The following is a 22,166-nucleotide window of genomic DNA, read 5'->3' on the forward strand; positions in this document are numbered from 1 at the left end:
GAGCTTATCACAGGCAGGCCAAGGATTTGTATTGAGTCATAGATTGTGAGAGGGAGTGCGTCTGGAATCACAGAATCATAGTTGGGGGGGTGGGGTGGGGTGGGGGGGGTGGTGGAATCAAGCATTGGTTAGTGGACACTGAGCATTCCATTAGCTTATTGGACCAGCATGGACACCTCAGATAGGTGCCGGTTGGGAGTAACTGTTGGTCAGGAACATTGTGGTCTTCTTTGGCACCACTGGATATTTTACTCAGCTCTGAAGAATTGGGCTCGGAACGTCCACTGTTTCTCTCGCCGCAGATGCTGCCAGACCTGTTAAATTTTTTCCAGCCTTTTCTGTTTTTAACTTCAGATCCCTGGCGTCCGCAGTATTTTGCTTTTATTTTACCAAGGAGGCCTTGGTTTAACGTCCCATTTGAGAGACAGCGCCTCCAGCAGTGGGGAACGGCATGGAATCCAGGGCGAGAGCACTTTTGACTTTTGAAGCACTGGAGGGAGCCTTGAACACAAGACCGTAAGACCATAAGACACAGGAGCAGAAATTAGGCCATTCGGCCCATCGAGTCTGCTCTGCCATTCAATCATGGCTGATAAGTTTCTCAACCCCATTCTCCTGCCTTCTCCCCATAACCTTTGATCCCCTTACCAATCAAGAACCTATCTATCTTAAATACACTCAATGACCTGGCCTCCACAGCCTTCTGTGGCAATGAATTCCATAGATTCACCACTCTCTGGCTAATGAAGTTTCTCCTCATCTCTGTTCTAAAAGGTCTTCCCTTTACTCTGAGGCTGTGCCCTCAGGTTCTAGTGTCTCCTACTAATGGAAACATCTTCCCCACATCCACTCTATCCAGGCCTTTCAGTATTCTGTAAGTTTCAATCAGATCCCCCCCCATCCTTCTAAACTCCATCGAGTATAGACCCAGAGTCCTCAAACGTTCCTCATATGTTAAGCCTTTCATTCCTGGGATCGTTCTCGTGAACCTCCTCTGGACCCTCTCCAGGGCCAGTACATCCTTCCTGAGATACGGGGCCCAAAATTGCTCACAATATTCCAAATGTGGTCTGACCAGAGCCTTATAAAGCCTCAGCAGCACATCCCTGCTTTTATATTCTAGTCCTCTCACAAGGTGGGGGGGATTTTCCAGTCGTTGGGGGGAGGGGATGTGCAAGCGTCCACCGCATGCGATCAGGCCCCGACTGTCGATTGGTCGCTGGCTGACCAATTAGCGGCCAGCCAGCGTGAAACACGCACTGATAAGCTCAGCGCTGCCTGGCTGGCTAGGAGGGGGTAGGGTTGGGAGGAGCACGGGTGCTGAAGTCTGCGCGTGCACGGGATTGCGTTCAGTGAAAGATACCTGAAGGCATGGGGCTGTGTCAGGGAGCTGAAGATTTTTAACGTCAGAAATAAAGATTTTAAAAATAAGTTAAAACATGTCCTCACGTGAAAATTGAGTTTCAAAAACATTTTTTTTTATTGTTTATTTTTTCTTAGTCACTGTTCGAAAAATTCAATTTAATTCATTGTTTGAGGGGATTAATATTCCTCTTAGTTGTCGGCGGGCGTGCCGCAGACCAGAATATCGCCCGAGGGCGCGATGATGTCATTGGGCGCTATTTCCGTGCTTGCGCGCCCAGCCGAAAACCCTGCCCAAGAGCTTCCAACTCGGAGACGCAAGTGCCGCCAACAACACGGGCATGGCCTCACATCCCATTGGGCACGGCAGGGCAGGAAGGGTCCGGGGGTCCAGCCAGGTTGGTGCTGGGTTGGACGTCCTGAGCTGGGCCTCTGTAATTGGTTGTGGTATCCCTCCCGGGAAAGGGAATAACTGGCTGGGGTCCCTCGTCCTGATTCCCTAATCTGCTGGGAAACTCGACAGGCTCGTGGGGTGATGACAGGGTCTACTATGCCTCTGGTGACATAAAGGGATATGGAGACAGTCCCGGGAAAGTGGCGTTGAGGCAGACGATCAGACATGATCTAATTGAATGGCGGAGCAGGTGAGTTGGGCTGAATGGCCTACTCCAGTCCGATGTTGTGCCCGAGACTCTTCTGACACTTGTGTCCAGGTTCACAGACCAGGAATAATCAATGAACGAGGTACCTGTGGCACTTAATAAAAAAAATCTATTTACACACTACCAACCCAGAGTCCACCTCTGCGACCATAAGTATGTCTGTACTGCTGACTTGTCAATCAAGAACTGTGCATCCCATGTCCCAATTCATGCCAAGCCCCATTCACCCAACACCCCTTTCCTTGCTCCCCCCACCATCCCCCCAATCCCACTTGGCTCTGAGCCCAACAACATCTCAAATTGAAAATTCTCCTCCTGGTGTTCAAATTCCTTTGTGGTCTCTGCGCACCCCTCCACCAACTTCCTCCCTCTGTAACCTCTTCCAACTGTACAACTTTTCAAAACGTCCGCGCCCCCCCCCCCCAACTCTGGCCTCTTATGCAGCAACAATGTCCATCATTGGCAGTCCTGTCATCAACCATGAGGCCCTTAAGCTCTGGAATTCTTTCCCTAAGCCTCTCACAGTCTCTCTACCACCCTTTCCTTCTTTAAAACCTACTTCTGTGGCCATTTTGATCATCTGCCCTAATATACACCACCACCTGGAAGTTCCCCTCCAAGCCACTCACCATCCTGACTTGGAAATATATCGGCTGTTCCTTCACTGTCGCTGGGTCAAAATCCTGGAACTCCCTCCCTAACAGCACTGTGGGTGTACCTACACCACATGGACTGCAGCGGCTCAAGAAGGCAGCTCACCGCCGCCTTCTCAAGGGCAATTAGGGATGGGCAATAAATGCTGGCCCAGCCAGCGAAGCCCACATCTCATGAAAGAATAAAAATAGTTTTCTTACTACATTAAAGGGGCGATATAAATGCAGGTTGGTGCTGTTGTTGTTAATAGTGCACAGTATAATGTTCAGGTGAAGCGAGCCTAGAGGATGGAGAGTAATTGCATTGTGGCATACCGATGTTATACATCTGCCACTGTAAAGCCGCAGATTTTGTATTCCCCTGACAAATACTGTCCCCCAATGGCAGGAGGGTGTAATTACAGCATGACAGGATTACATTGGTAATTTCCATTGTAAACCTGGATGTAGGAATTTACAATGGGAAAGATTGACAGGAAGTCCACACTGATTTTGAAAAAAAATATAGAGTCGATTTGAAATCACTATAATGAATTAAAACTGTTCCTTTAATTACAGCTGTTGGTTAAATCTGGAAGATGGTTTTTTGTGGAGCTTCCTGGGACCAGTTTGTTTCGTAATTTTGGTAAGACTTTTCAGAGGGTGGAAGTTATGGTTGACAAAGTTGACATCCAAATCCTTAATGGGGTCTCACCTTACCTTGTGGTTACTATTATTAGTCAGGTCAGTCGTTAAAAGCAAACAGGTTAATGCCAATCAGGAATGGGAATTGGGTGCAGTCAGCTCTCATTTGCTAAGTTTGTTGATCAATAGCCCAACTCTCATCAGGAAAATCACAGAAATTTACAGAACAGAAGGAGGCCTTTCAGCCCATGGTGTCTGTGCTAGCTCACAAGTAGTCATCCGACCTAATCCCACTTTTCAGCTCTTGGTCCATAACCTTGTAGGTTAATGTACTTCAAGTGCAGATGTAGCCAAGTAATTCTTAAATGCAGTGAGGGCTTGTGTCTCCATCACCCTTTCAGGCAATGAGTTGCAGTTCCCCACCATCCTCTGGGAGAAAAATCTTCCTTGAAATCCCTCTAAACCACCTACCTCTTCCCCTAAATTTATTCTGCCTGGTTATGACCCTCAACCAAGGGGAATGGGTCCTTCCTAACCACTCTATCTAGAGCCCTCAATGTATTATAATTCAGTTCGGCCTCCCCTTAGCCTTCTCAACCCCAGATAATCCAATCGTTCCCCGTAGCTAAAATTCTCCAGTCCAGACAACACCTCGTAAATCCCCTCGATACCCTCTCTAATACTTAAGCCTTTGACTTTTTAACTTTCAGACAATTTATCTCCATACTTCTTGTTGACCTGATGGGGTAATATTATTCTTAGAAAGAGTTCAAGCCAGGATGTATTTTATTTCCCTCCATCCAGGATATTTAACACACGCCCCCGTTACCTGATGTTTCTTCCCTGAGGTTTCTGAGGGGAATATTAAAAATATAATGGGTACTTACCCCTGCACTGGGAGCGCAGATAGGATTGGGCGAACGATATCCTGTGTCCCATCCAATCTCATCCTTCCAGAATGCTATCCTACAAATTTCCTCTTGCAAGCTAACATTCGGCCAAACAGTAGTAAAGTCTTGGTACTGTTGCACCTAGTGTTGCCAACTCTAGCTGAACTTATTCCTGGAGGTTTTATCACCTGACTTCCTGCCCCCAACTGCCCCACCCAGTCGAACATCCTCTTTCCCCACCACTGATAATTTTTATAATCAACAAACTAAGTAAATAGATTAAACAAAATGTAAATACCTCAACGATTTTTCTCCTGAGCTGCATTGTCTGGAAGATTAACCTTCAATCCATGGAGGCTTCAGGACACTCCTTGAGGGTCAGTATTGTATGTTTTATATCTCAGGTCCATGCAGAGATGGCACTAGTTCCTATGTGCGTAAAAACTTTATCTACAGTGCTTCAAAATATCTCTGCAGTCACAAAATGTCTGCACTCATGCTTACAGCTCAGGTTTCTAGGTCCCTCTCCAAATTGGTTTACTTTTCTCTTAGTCCCCAGCCAAGCTCAACCAACCAAGCACAGTGAGCATTGATTGTAAGCAGACTCACACAATCGAGCACAGAACTATTCAACACTACAGTTGGCACCCAAAGGATAACACAGCACTAGAATGCCAGTCCAGGTCCTGTGCTCAAGTCATGGAATGCGGCTTGAACCATTGACTTTGAGTGAGAGGAAAGAGTGGAACACTCAACATTACCCGAATGAAACAGAAGTGCAGATAAGCTGCCACCTTAATATTAGCGCTTTCCACAAAAATCGCCTATGTATATTTTGGTTCCTCCTCAATATGGAACTACATAGAGAGCTGATGGGCCTAACCTTCCACCCTTCAGTCTGCTGAATTATTACATTCCCTCCCTCACAGCCTGTGCTCTTTCCTTTAGATTTTTAACATTGTTTTGTGGGATGTGGGCCTCGCTGACAAGGGCAGCATTTTGTTGCCCATCCCTAATTGCCCTTGAACTGAGCGGCTTGCTAGGCCTTTCCAGAGGGCAGTTAAGAATCATCCACACTGCTGTGGGTTTGGAGTCACATGTAGGCCAGACCGGGTAAGGATGGCAGATTTCCTTCTCTAAAGGGAATTAATGAACCAGATTGGGTTTTTATGACGATTGATGATAGTTGCCATGGTCACCACTACTGAGACAAAAACAGAAAATGCTGGAAAAACTCAGCGGGTCTGTGGAGAGAGAAACAGAGTTAACGTTTTGAGTCCGCGTGACCCTTCCTCAGAGCTGAAGAGAAGTGGAAAAGTGACGAAATTTATACTGTTTAAGGAAAGTGGAGCAGTTGGAGCTGGATAGAAGGCCAACGATAGGTGGAGGCAAAAGAGGGATGGTCAAAAATGTCACGAACTAAAGGACAAAGGGAGTGTTAATGGTAGTGGTAAGGGCTAAAAAGTGGTGCTGATAGTGGCATAAAGGTAAGAAAGCAAGCTTTTATCGACATTACCGAGTCTAGCTTTATATTCTAGATGTGTTAATTAGATTTAAAATCCACCAGCTGCCTTGTCTCCAGAGCATTAGGGTGAACCTCTAGATTTTTAGCCCAGTAACATTACCACTATGCCACCATGCATACACTATAAGCTTGCATAATAGTTATCCAATTGGACTGACGAACCAGGGAGTTCGACAAATGATCCAGGGACATGGGGCAGGAATGTCCCCTGGGCTTTGGGACACTGACATCGGAACATAATGGGGGGTCCTGGGGGACAAGTTGGGGGGGATGGGCGGTGGGAGTGGGGGCGGGTTGGGGTGGGGGAAGGATTTTCTCACCATCCTGTTAAGGTTAGTAGGTGGGTCCCTGACGCTGCTAGCCCAATTACACGGTTGGCAGCTCTGGAGCCCCAGGAGTGGTGGACACTGCTGAGGTAGGTAGGAGACAGGGAAGGCACTTCAAGATGGAAGTACAGATTTAGATTGTAAATTCAGAGGGGCCAAGCAGGCAGGCTCCACAGAGCAGATGGAAACCTCCGTTGGGGGGGGTGGGTAAGCATTTGGACTGTGGGTGCAGACTTTGCCATTGGCAGCTTCCTTTTTTGGGCAATGGAGCCTCCGGTTCCAGTCTGGCACAGGGAGGCCGCCTCCACAGAGCTGGCAGCCTCCCCACGCGGCAGGGAGGCTGCTCTGACATGGCGAGATGCCAGCAAGCTGGTAGATTGTTATATATTTAAATCGGCTGCCCATCTCCAAGTAGGTAGCTGATCCCACATCCTGGGCCCCCCTCGGAGAAACATGCCCGGCTGTGGGAACGTAATAGGGAGCTGTCCTGGCACGACTCCCCACTTTTTCCCAGCCCTGCATCCCCCAGCCTCCAATCTCCACCGCTCACGGGGCCAGGAAAGTTGAGGCAAGAGTTCTTGAGTTCATGAGCTGAATTTAAATTCAATTAAGTAAAGTGAGAATAGAAAACTACGGTGACCATGGAACTAGCAGATTGTTGTAAAAAATAATCTCCTTTAGGGAAGGAAATCTTGCATCCTTATCCAGTCTGGCCTACATGTGGTTGACCTTTAACTGACCTCTGAAATGGCCTAGCAAGAGGCCTAAGAAGCTGGCTTACCACCACCTTCCCAAAGGCAATTAGGGAGGTGTCTGTGGTGGGGAAAAGACCATTGTCCCCCCTCCTTGTGGATTGTGCCTTTGCAAAGAAGGTCTGGAGAGAGATGCAGTGGTTTCTGTCGAGGTTCATCCCGAGCAGTTCTGTGACACAGGACTCTGTGCTCTACGGGCTGTTCCCAGGGACACACACTGAGACAAACATCAACTGCAGCTGGAGTACCGTCAACTTGGCGAAAGACGCTCTTTGGTCTGTCTGAGAATTCCTGTCTGCCAGTGCAAAGAGTTGTCTTTGACTGAGTGATGTAGCCTGGCATGTTCCAAAGTCCAGAACTATGTGCTGAGGGATGCACTAAAGCTTGGGGCAGAGACGCAATGGGGGAAGGTCGCTGTCTAAGGCCTTTCAGCCATAGTGCACCGAGGGGATGGGAATTGTATAGACCCCCTCGGGCTGTACGTCTGACATGGAATGTACATTGTGAATATGAAGAGCATTGAAATCGTATTGAGGAACCTCAGAGAGGAACACGCTGCAGGGAGAAAAGTTGAATTTTATTTCACTTTCCGTAATTTTCAAGTCAACGTTTCGTAATGTGCTTTTACAAATGTTATAAATAAAGCATATTTCTCAAAATAAAATTAGGGCAATAAATGCAGACCTTGTCAGTGAAACATACAACCCATGAATGAGTAAAAAAAGATCAGAGAACTCAGAATTGAATCGCACACTGCTACTTTCTGCTATTGCCTGCTGTTTGTCACTTGTTAATAATGTAAATTTTAGCCATCATATTAATGCCAAGGTGAACTGAATGATACTATTTTGCAGGTTAATACAATTCTCTTCTCAATTACACTCTGGATCCTGAAAGGAAAGATTTCCAGCCTAAACGCAGAAGTTTCAAAAATTAAGGAATCGAGGTAGGTGTTGGAAAACTCACTGGAAAGTGGGTGACACATTATTTATCAATCCGAGGTCTGAGAATTCCTCTGTACCCCCCACCCCACCCCACCCCACCAACCCCACCCCCCACCCCCGATTTTTTGAGGCCCGTGTGATCTTCAGGATGTCGCCCAGGCACAACGGGCAGGTGGGTGGGTAGGACACGTTTGTATAAACCTCATCCACGGGCAGGATAAGAGGGGTCAGTGGGGTCGCGAATGTGCTCAGTCATATATTTAATTTGGAAAGTTACTGATTCTTGCCTGTGTGAGCAGAAATACTTCAAAACGCATACCAGCTGCTGGGAGAGGACTCACAACCTTCAGGTCAGCACTCTACAGTGCAGATCCTTTTTGGGGCCTGCAGGTTTCAGGAAGCCTTCCCTTAGCCTGGGAATGGAACCTGTGCTCTCCACTGGAGACACCTCCTCTGAGGAAGAAGGGAGGGCCAGAAGGAGGAGGAGGTCAGCAGTATACATTCAGCCTCCAGGGGGAGCCACCTTTGGGAGGACAGGTGCAGGCACAAGGGCTGCAGAGCCAATGGGAAGTCCAAGGCAGAAGGGGCTGCAGAAGATGCCACTATCCTGCTGCCAGGGTATACAGGCGGTGAAGCAGCTACCTCAATATGCCTAAGGTGCATTGCTGAAGGAGGCTCCATCTCTCAAGGGAGACAGTCAACTATATCTGTCAGATGATTGGGCCTGAGATCTCCGTGAACTGTGTGGGTGAACACCCCATGTCAGTGGCTCTAAAGGTCACAGTTGCCTTCAACTCCTATGCCTCTGGTTCCTTCCAGGGCTCGGTGGGTGATTTTTGCAGTGTCTCCCAATCAGCTGTCCACACTGTGTCAAGCAGGTCACAGACGCTCTGTTCAGACAGGCATTGACCTGCATCCACTTCCACTGGGACCAGGCAAGCCAGACACAGTGAGCCAGAGGCTTCGTGGCCATTGCTGGCTTCCCCCGTGTCCAGGGTGCTATAGACTGTACACATGTGGCCATCAAGGCACCAGCAGGTGAGCCCGGTGCCTTCATCAACAGGAAGGGCTTCCACTCCATGAACGTGCAGATAGTGTGTGATCACAGGATGCTGATTCTACAAGTCTGTGCAAGGTATCCAGGCAGCTCCCACGACACCTACATCCTCAGACACTCCCAGGTGCCTGGGCTCTTCAGTGCTCCAGCCCGGCTGGATGGATGGCTGCTGGGTGACAAGGGCTATCCCCTCAGAAGGTGGCTCATGACGCCTCTCCGCTGTCCAAGAACAGAAGCTGAGCAGCGGTACAATAGGAGCCACGGCACCACAAGGGCTGTGGTGGAGGGAACCATCGGTCTTCTCAAGATGCCCTTCCGGTGCCAGGACCGCTCAGGGGGCGCACTCCAGTGCCCCCCAGATCGTGGTGATGGTGGTAGCATGCTGCACTCTCCACAATCTTGCACTGGAAAGGGGGGAACGCTGTGGATGAAGGAGATGCAAACGCAGTGGCTGCAGCTGCACACGATGAGTCCAGCAGTGAGTCCGAGGATGAGCACGCACAGGAAAATGCTGAGGGGGTAGACGTTGACCTGGGCATACTCCAGGGAGGCAGGGACACCTGGGAGGCTTTAATCCAATGAACCTTCAGCTAGAACACCACATATGGACCTCCAGGACAAGCCTGTGCTGCAGGCTCAATACTTGATACCTGAGTGCTAAATCTGCCTGGATAAGAACATTAACTAAGGGCCTTGTCAATAAAGCTCAACGTGACACAACTCACTCATAACATCATGGGTAACCATCCACCTGCAGGGGAAAAGAGTCACCCTCTGCCATGGTCACATGTCTAAATTTAATGATATAACAAAATGAACTTAAGGAAACAAAATGACAAAGATGTTAAACATGACACCAACTAATCATGACCTCATTGCGGGGCAACACAAAAACACCAGTGAAAAACCTGTGGTGTGCCAAAAGTGCCTTAAATTTATGCTTTTGGGTGCTACATCTTGGTGCTATTCCCTTGCTGGCACTGGCACCTGAGCCAGCCTGCTCACCCTGCTGTTCTGTTGGCCTCAATGACCTTGGCAACCAACCTCTGGCCCGTGGAGCCTGTGCTGGCTCCGCCTGGGAGGGAGTTGCCAGTCCCACAGCTGGCATCTCCCCAGTCATTGCAGCCTCGTTGGATGCTTCAGTCACTGTAGAGGGGTGGAGTAGCAGCTGCCCTCATCTGGAGCACCCTGAGAGGAGTCCGCAGAGACGTGAGCTCGCTTCAGACCTCCCTGCTCACCGTGGATGGATGGGCACCGAGCTGGGAAACTTGGTGCCCAGATCATCTCCCACACTGGCGCTGACCAGCTGAGGTCAATGCCGATGTGAGGGCTTGCTGGTCAGAGCGCATCCCCAGGAAGCTCTGATTGGTCTCCTGGAGGAGCCTCTCCACGAGAGTCACCAATCTCTCCATGGGGGATGCCTGGCGCTCGGCCATGAGGGTCATTGCATCAGCAATGGCCCACATGGACTCCTGCACCACATAGACCAAGCCAAGAATAGCCTCATGTATCTCCACCAGATCCTCCCGGACACCCTGCTGGACTTTCAACATTTGCTGCCTCATGGACGACTCCAGAGGCACATCATCAGGCACCGACTGAGCATGTGCCTGGTCCACTGCAGGCCTCCGACTGCTGGCGCCATGGGGACTCTCTGTCTCTGCTAGCTCCTCCAGCGACTGTGAAGTACCCTCACCGCTGTGCCCCGGACACTAGCCAATGTTCTAATTCCCACTGAGCTGCTAGTATCTGTGCTGGTGCCTGCCTGGCAGAGATGGAGTGACGCTAGTGAGACTTCAGGGCCCTCAGGGGTGAGAGGGGTCTCTGCTCCTCCTCCCGGCCCTTCTCCAATGATGCTGAAAGGAAGAACAAGGACATTGGATCAGTTAACGTGGAGACAATGTCAATGTGCATCCCTGTCCCCCGGATCATTATGCGCTCATCCTTCCATAACCAATGGTCAAGCCATGTTGCAAACTTCAATCACTGAACATTCAGCACCGCCATGGCTGCTGGGACATGAATGGTGACCTCACTGCTGGGCAAACATACCTCCCTGTGGCACCCCAGCCTCACCCACATTGCTGGGCCTGGGCACATGGTGCCCCTCCAGATCAAGGGCCTCCTGCTTGAACCTGGTAATGATGGCCAACTGTGTTGGCCCTCCACCAGTCCTCACCCGCTCGGCTGCATTGTGAACGTTCTTCTCCTGAAAAGAAGAGAAGAGCATTGATTAGTGAAAATTGTACCTGGACTCTTTGCGCACAGCCCATCCCACCCAGAGTGGGACATATCAGGGCTCCAGTGCCTCCTCACCCCACTGCTGCCCAACACTCACACAAAGATGCCAGCCTGCTCCCCACCCCTCTCCCTCCTCACAACCTCCTTGGCCACAGGCTGCCTACATCCCATTAGGCACCACACGGTCTAACCTTCCATAGCAAGGAGACGCAAGCACGTGGAGCGCAGAGGGCAGCAGGTGGTTCATTGCCATACCCTCCCTGCACCTCATCACCCTGAGTTGGACATGTCCTGGAGTTCCAGCACTGCGCCCAGGTGCAGCTCCTCCAGGCTGCCCCCAAACCGGTAATGTGGGTCTCAGTGTAGCACGCGCTGCAGGGGCAGAACCCATCTCTTCACCACCCTCTCAGGGTGACCTCTGCTGGCCCACCCAGCGAAGGACACACACCGTCAATGATTCAATGCAATAACTACACTCAAAGTTGAGGGGGTGTGGCCGGGGGAAAGCCTACCTGCTGGGTTCAGTGACCAGTGCCAACATGGTACCCACGGTTCCAGAGCGCAAGAGGTCATTGAAGCGCTTACCGCACTGGATCCAGGTGCGCTGCACCACGTCATGGGAGCTCACCACCTCCGCCACCTCCTCCCAGGGGTCTCCTCCGCCCATCCCTCAGAAAGAGGACCTCCCGCTGTGCTGCCACCTCCTGGAGGAGGGCAGCGAGGCAATCGCCTGAGAAATGAGGGGCACAGTGGTCCCCCTGCCCTACCCTCCTGCCTGGCCTGCTCACCAGCAGCGCTGGGCAGCCCTTCTGCTGGCCGTGTTTGTCAGCCTTTGCAAGGCTGTGGGAGCATTTTTAAACAGGCTGCCCGGGTTGCCATTGGACCCGGTGGTCATAGCAGCCCCGCCCGCCCACTCCCACTGTCCTCGGGAGCCACGTTTCACGCTGGGTGGGCCTTAATTGGCCTGCCCATGTAAAATGGCGGCGAGTGACCTGGTCCGTGCCTGCCCGCTCCCACAAGGCACCCTTGATTGTCACCCCATCCACACACATTCACTCCCCACCCCCACTTGCCTGGGTGAGTGTAGCTCCAACAACACTCAAGAAGCTCAACAACATCCAGGACAAGGAAGCCCGTTTGATTGACATTTTAACCACAAACATTCATTCACTCCACCACTGACGCACAGTAGTAGCAGTGTGTACCATTTACAGGATGCACTGCATGAACTCACCAAGGCTCCTCTTACAGCATCTTCCAAAACCACCACCATCTCGAAGAATAAGGGCAGCAGATAGATGGGAACCTGGAAGTTCCCCTCCAAGCCACTCACCACCCTGACTTGGAAATATATCGCCGTTCCTTCACTGTCGCTGGGTCAAAATCCTGGATCTCCCTCCCTAACAGCACTGTGGGTGTACCTACACCACATGGACTGCAGCGGTTCAAGAAGGCTGCTCACCACCACCTTCTCAAGGGTAATTAGGGATGGGCAATAAATGCTAGTCCAGCCAGCGAAGCCCACATCCCATGAATGAGTAAAGAAAGTTCCAAATTGTAACAATATTATGGAATGGGAAAATCAACCAGGGCTTCTCCTTAGAATCTTTATCCAGCAATCCGTGACGGAAACTGGATGTCAGAGAATGATCGGGTCAAACATTGTTGCGATGCCTTTCATATTCAGGAGTAATGTTCGACTTGGGGTGTCCTGGAGAGCACATGCTACATCTAAAACCGCACCCCTCTGCAAATCAGTGTTTCCAGGGTGTAACATAAACATTTCTTCCAATGTTTGAAAGGTTTTCTGAGAGGCTTTCACACTAAACCTGCTCCTGTCTTTTCACAGGATGCTCACGTTCAAAGCAATGGCACAATTTATCCTGCTGGGCTGCTCCTGGGTTTTCGGCTTGTTTCAGATCAACGAGGGGACGATTGTGATGTCCTATTTATTCACCATGTTGAACGTTGTCCAGGGCATATTCATTTTCATCGTTTACTGCTTGTTAAACAACAAGGTAGACAACTTTGGTACTTGAATTTTCTTACACACACAATCCTGATTAAGAGTCGCAGTTACATTTCTGTAACTGGTTTGTATGTATATTTGATGCCTATTTGTGTCTGTGGATTTGTGTGTGAGACCGTATGTGTGCGTGTCTGTGTGAGAGCGTACTTGTGCGTGTCTGTGTGAGAGCGTACTTGTGCGTGTCCATGTGAGAGCGTACGTGTGCGTGTCCATGTGAGAGCGTACGTGTGCGTGTCCGTATGAGAGCGTACGTGTGCGTGTCCGTATGAGAGCGTACATGTGCGTGTCTGTGTGAGAGCGTACATGTGCGTGTCCGTGTGAGAGCGTACATGTGCGTGTCCGTGTGAGAGCGTACATGTGCGTGTCCGTGTGAGAGCGTACGTGTGCGTGGCCGTGTGAGAGCGTATGTGTGCATGTCTGTGTAAGAGTGTATGTGTGCGTGTGTGTCTGTTTGAGAGCGTACGTGTGCGTGTCTATGTGAGAGCGTACCTGTACATGTGAATGTGTGTGCTCATGTACATCAATGGAAAATGCTGAATGCTGTGCCGTTCCTGTGACCATAAGATGCAGGAGCAGAAGTAGGTTACTTGGCCCATCGAGCCTGCTCCCCCATTCAATGAGATCATGGCTGATTTGATAATCCTCAACTCCACTTTCCTGCCTTTTCCCCATAACCCTTGATTCCCTTACTGATTAAAAAATTCTGTCAACACAGCCTTGAATATACTTATCGACCCAACCTCTACAGCCCTCTGCGGTAAAGAATTCCACAAATTGTGATTGACGTACATAAATGGATGTGTTTGCTGTGTAACAAAAAGCGAAAATACAGTCTAATGTTTTGCAGTTGGCAAGTTTCTCATGTTGACGTACAGCAGAAATGGACTTTTACTGGCGTTAGTGGACAGTTTTGTCTTCAATGCTCATTCGTAACGTACAGTTCCTATATTCGGTTATGTCCCCAGGTGAGGAGAGAATATCGGATGTGGTTTAACAGAATTTGGCAGCCAAAGAGAATTGAAACGCCGGATAAGTACTCTTCCACCTCGAACATTTACAGTGTGGTGGTGAGTGACCATCCAGGGAACAACCAGTCCTTTTATTATTTGCCGCAGAGAAACTGGATGTTCAGGCTAATGGATGAGCCTGCTTCCCATTCCTCTTCACCCATCTCCACTTTCACGTCCCTTTCTCCCTCCCGGCCAGGACTTTGCCCTCATTGGGCGGGCTTGGTGGGGAGGGGGATGGGGGCATGAGTGGGAGTGGCCGGGAAGCTGGCCGCTGCCCACCATTGGGCCATGACTGCAACTTGACGCTGCTGGGCCAATTCAGGCCCCGCCCGGTTTTGAACCGTGTGGCGCGGTGCTAAGCGCTGCCGGTGTGGCTGGGCGAGGAGGGCGAGTGGGGGAACTTTGCGCAGGGGCACACACTCGCGCGCCAGAGAAGCTCCCTGGGCCACGGAGCTGCCTCAGGGAGGCGAAGATGTTTGAAACTTAAAAATTAAGGAACGTTAGAGAAAAACACGTCCCCTCACGTGTGACTCTGTCACATGAGCAGGGACACGTTGTGAATGAAATGTTAAAATTTGACTTCAATTTTCAATCGCTATTGGAAACCTCAACCCATAAGGTTTTGGACGGGCAGTGAAAAATTACGTTTATTTGGCACTTTAGTGGCCTGAATAGGCCTGTTCATTGTCGGCAGGCGCGCTGCCAACTCCCCCGCACGCCTGCCGACCGGAATATCGCCCGAGTGCGTGATGACATCGGGACGCTCGCCCAACATCGTCACGCCTCATTTTACGCTCGGTCGGGTTATGGCGTCCGCCAGACGAGCGGAAAATTCTGGCCCATGTGTTCATCCAGCTACCCCGATAAAACATCTATAATATTCACCTCAACGCTCCCAGGGGTACCGAGTCCCACATTCTAACCACTCGGTGGTAAATAAATTCCTCCCAAACTCCATTTTGGATACTTTAATGACTATCTTATTTTATGGCCTCTAGTTTTGGCCTCCCCTCAACAAGTGAAAACACCTTCTCTATCTTTGCTTTATTAAATCCTTTCATAATTTTCAAGACCTCTATTAAGCCAACTCCCATCCTCTGTTTTTCTAGAGTAAAGCACCCCAACCTGTTCAACATTATAAACTCTCATCTCTGGTAGCACGATTGTAAATATCATTTTTGCACCTTCTCCAATGCCTCTATATCTTTTACAGTAATAAGGAGACTAGGACTGTACACCGTACTTTAAATATGGTCTAACCAGGGTTCACAGAATCACAGAATTGTTATGGTGTAGAAGGAGGCCATTCGGCCCATCATGTCTGCACCAGCTCAATGAGCATTTTAACTTAGTGCCAATCTCCTACCTTTCCCCCGTAACCCTGCACATTGTTTCTGTTTAGATAACCATCCAACGCCCTCTTGAATGCCTCAGTTGAACCTGCCTTCACCACATTTCCAGGCAGTGCATTCCAAACCCTAACTACTCGCTGTGTGAAAAAGTTTGTTCTCATTTCACATTTGCTTCTTTTGCGAAATGCTTTAAAACTGTGGGTTGTCGATCTGTTTATGGGCGGAACAGCTTCTCCCTATCCACTCTGTCCAGATCCCTCATTATTTTGAAAATGTCTATCAAGTCCCCTCTTCACCTCTTTCTCTCCAAGGAAAACAGCTCCAACTGCTCCAATCTTTCCTCATAACTGAAGTGTCTCATCCCTGGAACCATTCTTGTAAACCTCTTCTGCACCCTCTCCAATGCTTTCACATCCTTCCTATAATGTGGCAATTTTCAATCATAGAATTGCCTCAGCACAGAAAGCCCATCATGTCTGTGCCAGCTCTCGGTGGGAGAAATTTACTTAATGCCACTCCTCTGTCTTCTCCTCGTCATTCCTTTTCTGATAATAATCCAATTGGTTCTTAACCTTGTAACCCTGCACATGGTTTCTGTTTAAATAATCATCCAATGCCCTCTTGAATGCCTTGGTTGAACCTGGCTCCACCACACGCTCATTCCAGATCCTAACCACTCGCTGTGTGAAAAAGGTTTTCCTCATGTCACCTTTGCTTCTTTTGCCAATTTTGTTAAATCTGTGCCCTCTGGTTCTTGATCCTTCCACCAATGGGCACAGTTTCCCTATCTGTTCTGTCCAGACCCCTCATGATTTTGAACACCTCTATCAATGTCCTCTTCCCCAAGGGAAAGAGTCCCAACCTCTCCAATCTATCCACGTGACTGAAGGCTCTCTGATTTTCAATTCTATCCTTCCAGAAATGAAACCCTTTGCTCCTTTTGAATGGATTATCAATCTGTGTTGCTACTTTTAGTGCTGATTTTAGATGGAATCTCTTACTGCTTGACACTGAGTTTCACCCAATCCACAGGCCAATTTTAAGAAAAATCTTTCATGGTGTGTGTCGCTGGCAAGGCCAGCATTTGATGGGCATCCCTAAGTACCCTTGAGGGCAGTTACGAGTCAAGCACATTTGGCTCTGGAGTTACATGTAGGCCAGACCAGGTAAAGATGGCAGATTTCCTTCCCTAAAGGACACTAGTGAACCAGATGGATTTTTTTAGCTATTGATTACCCTTTGAATTTTGGATTTTCTTAAATTAATTGAATTTAAATCCCACTAGGTGCCATGGTGGGATTTGAACCCATGCCACTAGAGTATTAGCCTGGGTATCTAGATTACTAGCCCAATGACATTATCATTGCACTATTACACCACCATCTCCCGCGGAGCTCAGCTACGTGACTGCAATTACTGTTTTTTTTGTCTGTCTTTGCCGACAGACCTCACCTTTTGTAGTAGGCGCATTCATGTAAAGGATATTTACCCTGCTCTTCATCGAAATAGTGCCATGGGATCCTTTACATCCCCCTGAGAGGGTAGACAGGGCCTTGATTTAACACTAAGATAAAAGCAAAATACTGCGGATGCTGGAAATCTGAAACCAAAACAGACTCGAAACATTGACTCTGTCTTCCTCTCCACAGATGCTGTCAGACCTGCTGAGTTTTGCCTTGATTTAACATCGCGAGCAAAAAGACACTTTCCTCAGTCAAAGAGATATTAAGGTTTTAAGGTTTGTCTTAAAAGTAGAGAGAGAGAGAGACAGAGAGAGTGAGAAAGAGGCGGGGATGTTTAGGAAGAGAATTCCAGAACTTAGGGCCTTGTCAGCTGAAGGCTTTTCAGTCACATGTGGTGTAAGCCCCAATATTTACTTGCGGAAATGTCATGTAAACGAACGTTAACAGACATGCAGCATTGCTGAGGTATTCCAAGATATAGATATGACGAGATTGAAGATGTAAAATCTATAATGTTATGTTTTCCCAGGTACTGACGACCACGAATGAACCCATAGCTAAATCGGAGGCTTCTTGGATAAAATCAGACATTGAGGAAATGAGGGAGAAGTAGCACATGATTCACTGAATTCCAACCTGGACTCCAGTTGGTTTAAAGAACAACAATTGGAATATGTCAGGACTAACTTTCCCCAGTTTTAAGCAACTTTCTGACATTTTGAACTAACAGATCATTTGAAAATAATGCTCTTGTAACACACCTGCTTATTTCTCCATGTCTCTCAACAAATTGTGCTTATATAGCGACATTAACATAGTAAAATGTCATAAGGCTGTCACAGGAGTTCTATCAAACAAAATTAGACACCGAGCCACATGAGGAGTGACCAAAAGCTTGATCAAAGACATAGGCTTTGAGGAGTGACTTTAAAGGAGGACAGAGAGGCAGGGAGGTTTCGGGGGGGTGTGGGGAGAGATCTAGACTTGAGGGTCCAGGCAGCTGAAGATTCCTCAGTAATAGATAATGTGCACCCCAACATTCACGTAAAGAAGAATAAGGTCAGACTCCTAATGGATTAAAGTCATATTAACCACCTTTTTAACTAGATCAGTAGAAAGCTAGGACAATCTTAACTCAACCTGCCTTTTGGGGCATTGATGGAATCATGTGCAATGCTGATTTTACTGACTGAAGTTAATATTGGGATGGAGAATCGTAGCCAATTCTGGAACAAGAACACATTTAACAAGTAAACCGACATTAAAGGATGAAGTGGTTGTACTGTAAAGGCTGATTTGTAAACTGACCAAGTTTCATATCCTAACACGACTCAAGGAACCAACGGGACTTCGAGCAACATTTTTAAAACCAGCCGAGAGCTGAAAGGGAATTATTCATGCAGAGGCACAGATGCATTGTATTAACTCCAGGCATATGTTAAACAAGAAAATAACTGGGAGTAATCAGGCCGCACAATGACATTTACTTAACCAACTGTCCTGTTGTTGAAGTCCTGCGGTTAAGCTGTTAACAGGATTTACAGCTTAATGAGTAGCGGCCATGGTTCAACCCAATCTGAACTGGCTGCCTCATTATTTGGAAGTGTTAATATCAAAATTGTCCCTGGAGTTGAACTCATTCAGCAACCTTTCAGAATCCTGGTAAGCTGAGAGCTTTTCCCATCATAGCACCTTTGTGTGATGATGGTTGAATGTCGACCAGAGCAAGGATATTTCCCTGTGTGATAATGGGCTATTCACTGACTCAGGATGGGGAGATGATCAATTCAAGATGGTACAAGCAAAAGTAGTGGGGGGGTGGTTGTTGTGTCAATCCATTGTCATCAGTAGGATCTTTGTGTTATAAGAACTGTGTGCTTAGGGTCAAATTGGGACAATTTACAATTGTGGACTCATGGATGGATCTGATCGTTGTACAGGTGGACACACACTCCTCCGAGTGATCCCCAGCATAAGTGGTGTTTGAAATTAAAAAGTGTTAAAGGGAACAATGAATGTGAGACTTCCTTGAAGTTCAAGGTAACTGCGTGCGAGTTATACCAGGACATGCTGGGAATACTCAGCGGGTCAAGCAGCATCTGTAGAGGGAGAAACAGAGTCGACGTTTCAGGTCATGACCTTTCATCAAAAGGGAACAGAAAGCAATGAAGGTGAACAAGGTAGAAGAGGAACAACAGGAATCCTGGCAGAGGGGAGAGTAGAATTTCTTTAGGCGGCCTTTCCTGGAAGAGAAGTGGCAGTGAATGAAACACTCATGCAACGGCAAAATACTGTGGGCATGAGGGATCCGAACTAAATACAGAAAATGTTGGAAATACACAACTGGTCAGGCAGCATCTGTGGAGAGAAGAAGAGAACCCGATTAAATAGGAGAAGGGGAATAGGATGAAAGGTCACAGACTTGTAAGGTTAAATCTGTTTATCTCTCCACAGATGCTGCCTGACCTACATAGCTTTTTAAATTTGTAACAGTGTTTGTGAGTACCATTTGAAGTTAAAGGGAACAGTGTTTGTGAGTACAGTTTGAAGTTAAAGGGAACAGTGTTTGTGAGTACCATTTGAAGTTAAAGAGAACAGTGTTTGTGAGTACCACTTGAAGTTAAAGGGAACAGTGTTTGTGAGTACAGTTTGAAATTAAAGAGAACAGTGTTTGTGAGTACCATTTGAAATTAAAGGGAACAGTGTTTGTGAGTACAGTTTGAAGTTAAAGGGAACAGTGTTTGTGAGTACAGTTTGAAGTTAAAGGGAACAGTGTTTGTGAGTACAGTTTGAAATTAAAGGGAACAGTGTTTGTGAGTACAGTTTGAAGTTAACGGGAGCAGTGTATGTGAGTACAGTTTGAAGTTAAAGGGAACAGTGTTTGTGAGTACAGTTTGAAGTTAAAGGGAACAGTGTTTGTGAGTACAGTTTGAAGTTAACGGGAGCAGTGTATGTGAGTACAGTTTGAAGTTAAAGGGAACTGTGTTTGTGAGTACAGTTTGAAGTTAACGGGAGCAGTGTATGTGAGTACAGTTTGAAGTTAAAGGGAGCAGTGTATTGATGTTTGTATGTTATCCATGGGACAATGTAGAGTTAAAAGAATACCCAGTTGTGGGCCTTGGCCATTTTGCCCCATTTGGATGGGTTTAGGTTGTTACTCACAATAAGAGGTTGTGGTGGAAAAATTAATCCAGGCTGGTCTGCTGGTTCAAGCTGATTTATTTTCAAGACAACTCCTCAATGCTACTGACCTCCAAGTAGCTTCCATACAAAGCTGAGTCTTTTTATCCCGTTTAGATGGGATAATCAATGCCCATCACCTGTTTAGCTAGCAATTGGTTTTAACAAGGTGATTGCCATTTTAACACAGGTCAGACCCTGGAATTAGTGTACAAGACGGGAGATTCAGATTCACCTACTTACAGAATAAAACTGGTGTTGGGTCTCATGAAAATTAGGTTAAAATGATAACCACAACTGGAAAAAGTGATGGGAAAGGTGAATTAGTACTTCATTCTGTCTAATAGAGATAAACCTAGAGAATATAAGAAGACAATGAAATCACAAATTGAGTTGGGGTCACATGAACAGAACAGCAGAGTACAGATCTACAGAGGCTGCTTAAGACTTTACAATACACTGAGCAGATCTCAAGTAAAGCACAACTTTGGCGACCATGGGGGTAAGATGAATCTAACCCACCACCACCCCTGCAAAGCCCATCATAGACATAGAAGGGAATGGGCAATCAAAGTGCGCGATGTGTAAAACTTGTGTTCTATCCCTCCAGTCTGACCCTATCCATGTTTCAAAAAAATAATGATACCTGCTTTGGACACGAGTAATAAAAATTATTCAGAGGGCATATTGGCAATGAAGCAGGAGGAAAGTTTAACAGGGAAGGCAGTTAAGAGAGGGGCCGAATGTTAACTACGAATTTGCATTTCAAAGATAAACCCAAAATATTGGTTCAATGTAAGTCAGGCCAATTGGACGTCAATTTAAATTTAGGTGATATGAAAAGTATATTTAAAACATATCTTAGATCTCTGTCATTTGATATAGTGTTAGGAAAGTGCTCGGTAGAAAATAAAATGCCTTGGAACTAATGTCTTTGACTTATTTTATATATGAAGTTGAAAGCAATCCCATTCCTACTCGCCCCACCCACTCATCCATCCATCCCCCTCCTCATCCTCAGTATGGTCAGCCCTTCCTTATTTCCTGTGTGGCTGGTGAAGTTTTGTACTAGGCATGTGTTGTAGGGTGGCTGAGTTGTGCTATTAATGATAGAATTGATCTGCAGACACTTCTTGGGTGGAAACATTAAGCTTATTTACAATATACTCAGCAGCAACTACACGTGTGCTTTCAACTCCAACTCTAACTCTACACTGACTGATGAGGTAGCCCGCGCTATGCTCCTATTGGTTACCATTGATCATGTGATCTCTCCTAACACGTATCATTCTTAAAGGTACATTACACACTAAATAAAGCCATAATTACTACAACATGCAATGAGTCAGGGCAGATACAATTCAGTTCTCATTTGTAAGTGTTCATGCATCACTTCTGGATGTGCTCATGGCATTGTTCTGGTGCTTTGTGTCAGTAGGAGAGAGGGAATAGGAAGGACTCTCCTAAAATTGAAGATTAGGATACAGGCAAGTTGCCATCATATCCTGAACGATAATCATCAAGCTCTGGTCCCCAAGAGCCCCAATGTCTGTAATATTAATGGTGAGTGTTATTGAACCAGTAAATGTCACTGTGAGTATAACAGTGATTTCACATAACGTTACATGACCATCAACCAATGGAGCTCAAGAAGACAAAGATTTACAAAACGATCTACATCTTTGAAAATCCCGCATCCTTGGAGAGAACTTATTTTGTTCCCACTCCAGATAACCATTGAAGGAAAAATGCAGCACAGCTGTAGGGGTTCCCCTTTTCCCTTAGAGGCCCATCCACCTCCCCACCACACTCAAGTTCATGACACCAGATTCACGTGGGTACGGCTTGAACAGACTGAGCAGCAAGATAAGTTTCTCCTGATGGTTTTATTGAATCACCCTCCATCCCACAGTGCAAAACCCAAAGTTTAAAACAACCCATTCCCAGTACCTGACACCAAGTCACCACAACTTGGGCTTAAACTTACAAAAATCTATCCCCTAGTATCACTGATCTCTCTGGGGTGAAACAGCTTATCCATTATAACTTGAAAGCGATCTCTGAATAATGTCAGCTTAGATAGACACCTCTTTCAG

The 22,166-nt window shown here is 47.4% G+C and overlaps 1 protein-coding gene across 1 annotated transcript in view; it reads left to right on the forward strand.

The window, feature by feature from the left end:
* The window catches only part of LOC121271176 (adhesion G protein-coupled receptor E3-like), a 72,006-nt gene extending 51,030 nt beyond the window's left edge, over nt 1–20,976 (forward strand). The window contains exons 12-16 of the mRNA XM_041176939.1: nt 3,236–3,302; nt 7,649–7,740; nt 12,886–13,054; nt 14,031–14,132; nt 17,420–20,976. Of these exons, the coding sequence (XP_041032873.1) occupies nt 3,236–3,302; nt 7,649–7,740; nt 12,886–13,054; nt 14,031–14,132; nt 17,420–17,503 (514 nt within the window). The 3' untranslated portion in view covers nt 17,504–20,976. The remainder of the gene's footprint in view (nt 1–3,235; nt 3,303–7,648; nt 7,741–12,885; nt 13,055–14,030; nt 14,133–17,419) is intronic.
* The last annotated feature ends 1,190 nt before the right edge of the window (nt 20,977–22,166 follow it).

The sequence above is a fragment of the Carcharodon carcharias genome, chromosome 30, assembly GCF_017639515.1.
Source record: "Carcharodon carcharias isolate sCarCar2 chromosome 30, sCarCar2.pri, whole genome shotgun sequence".
NCBI classification, from domain to species: domain Eukaryota; kingdom Metazoa; phylum Chordata; class Chondrichthyes; order Lamniformes; family Lamnidae; genus Carcharodon; species Carcharodon carcharias.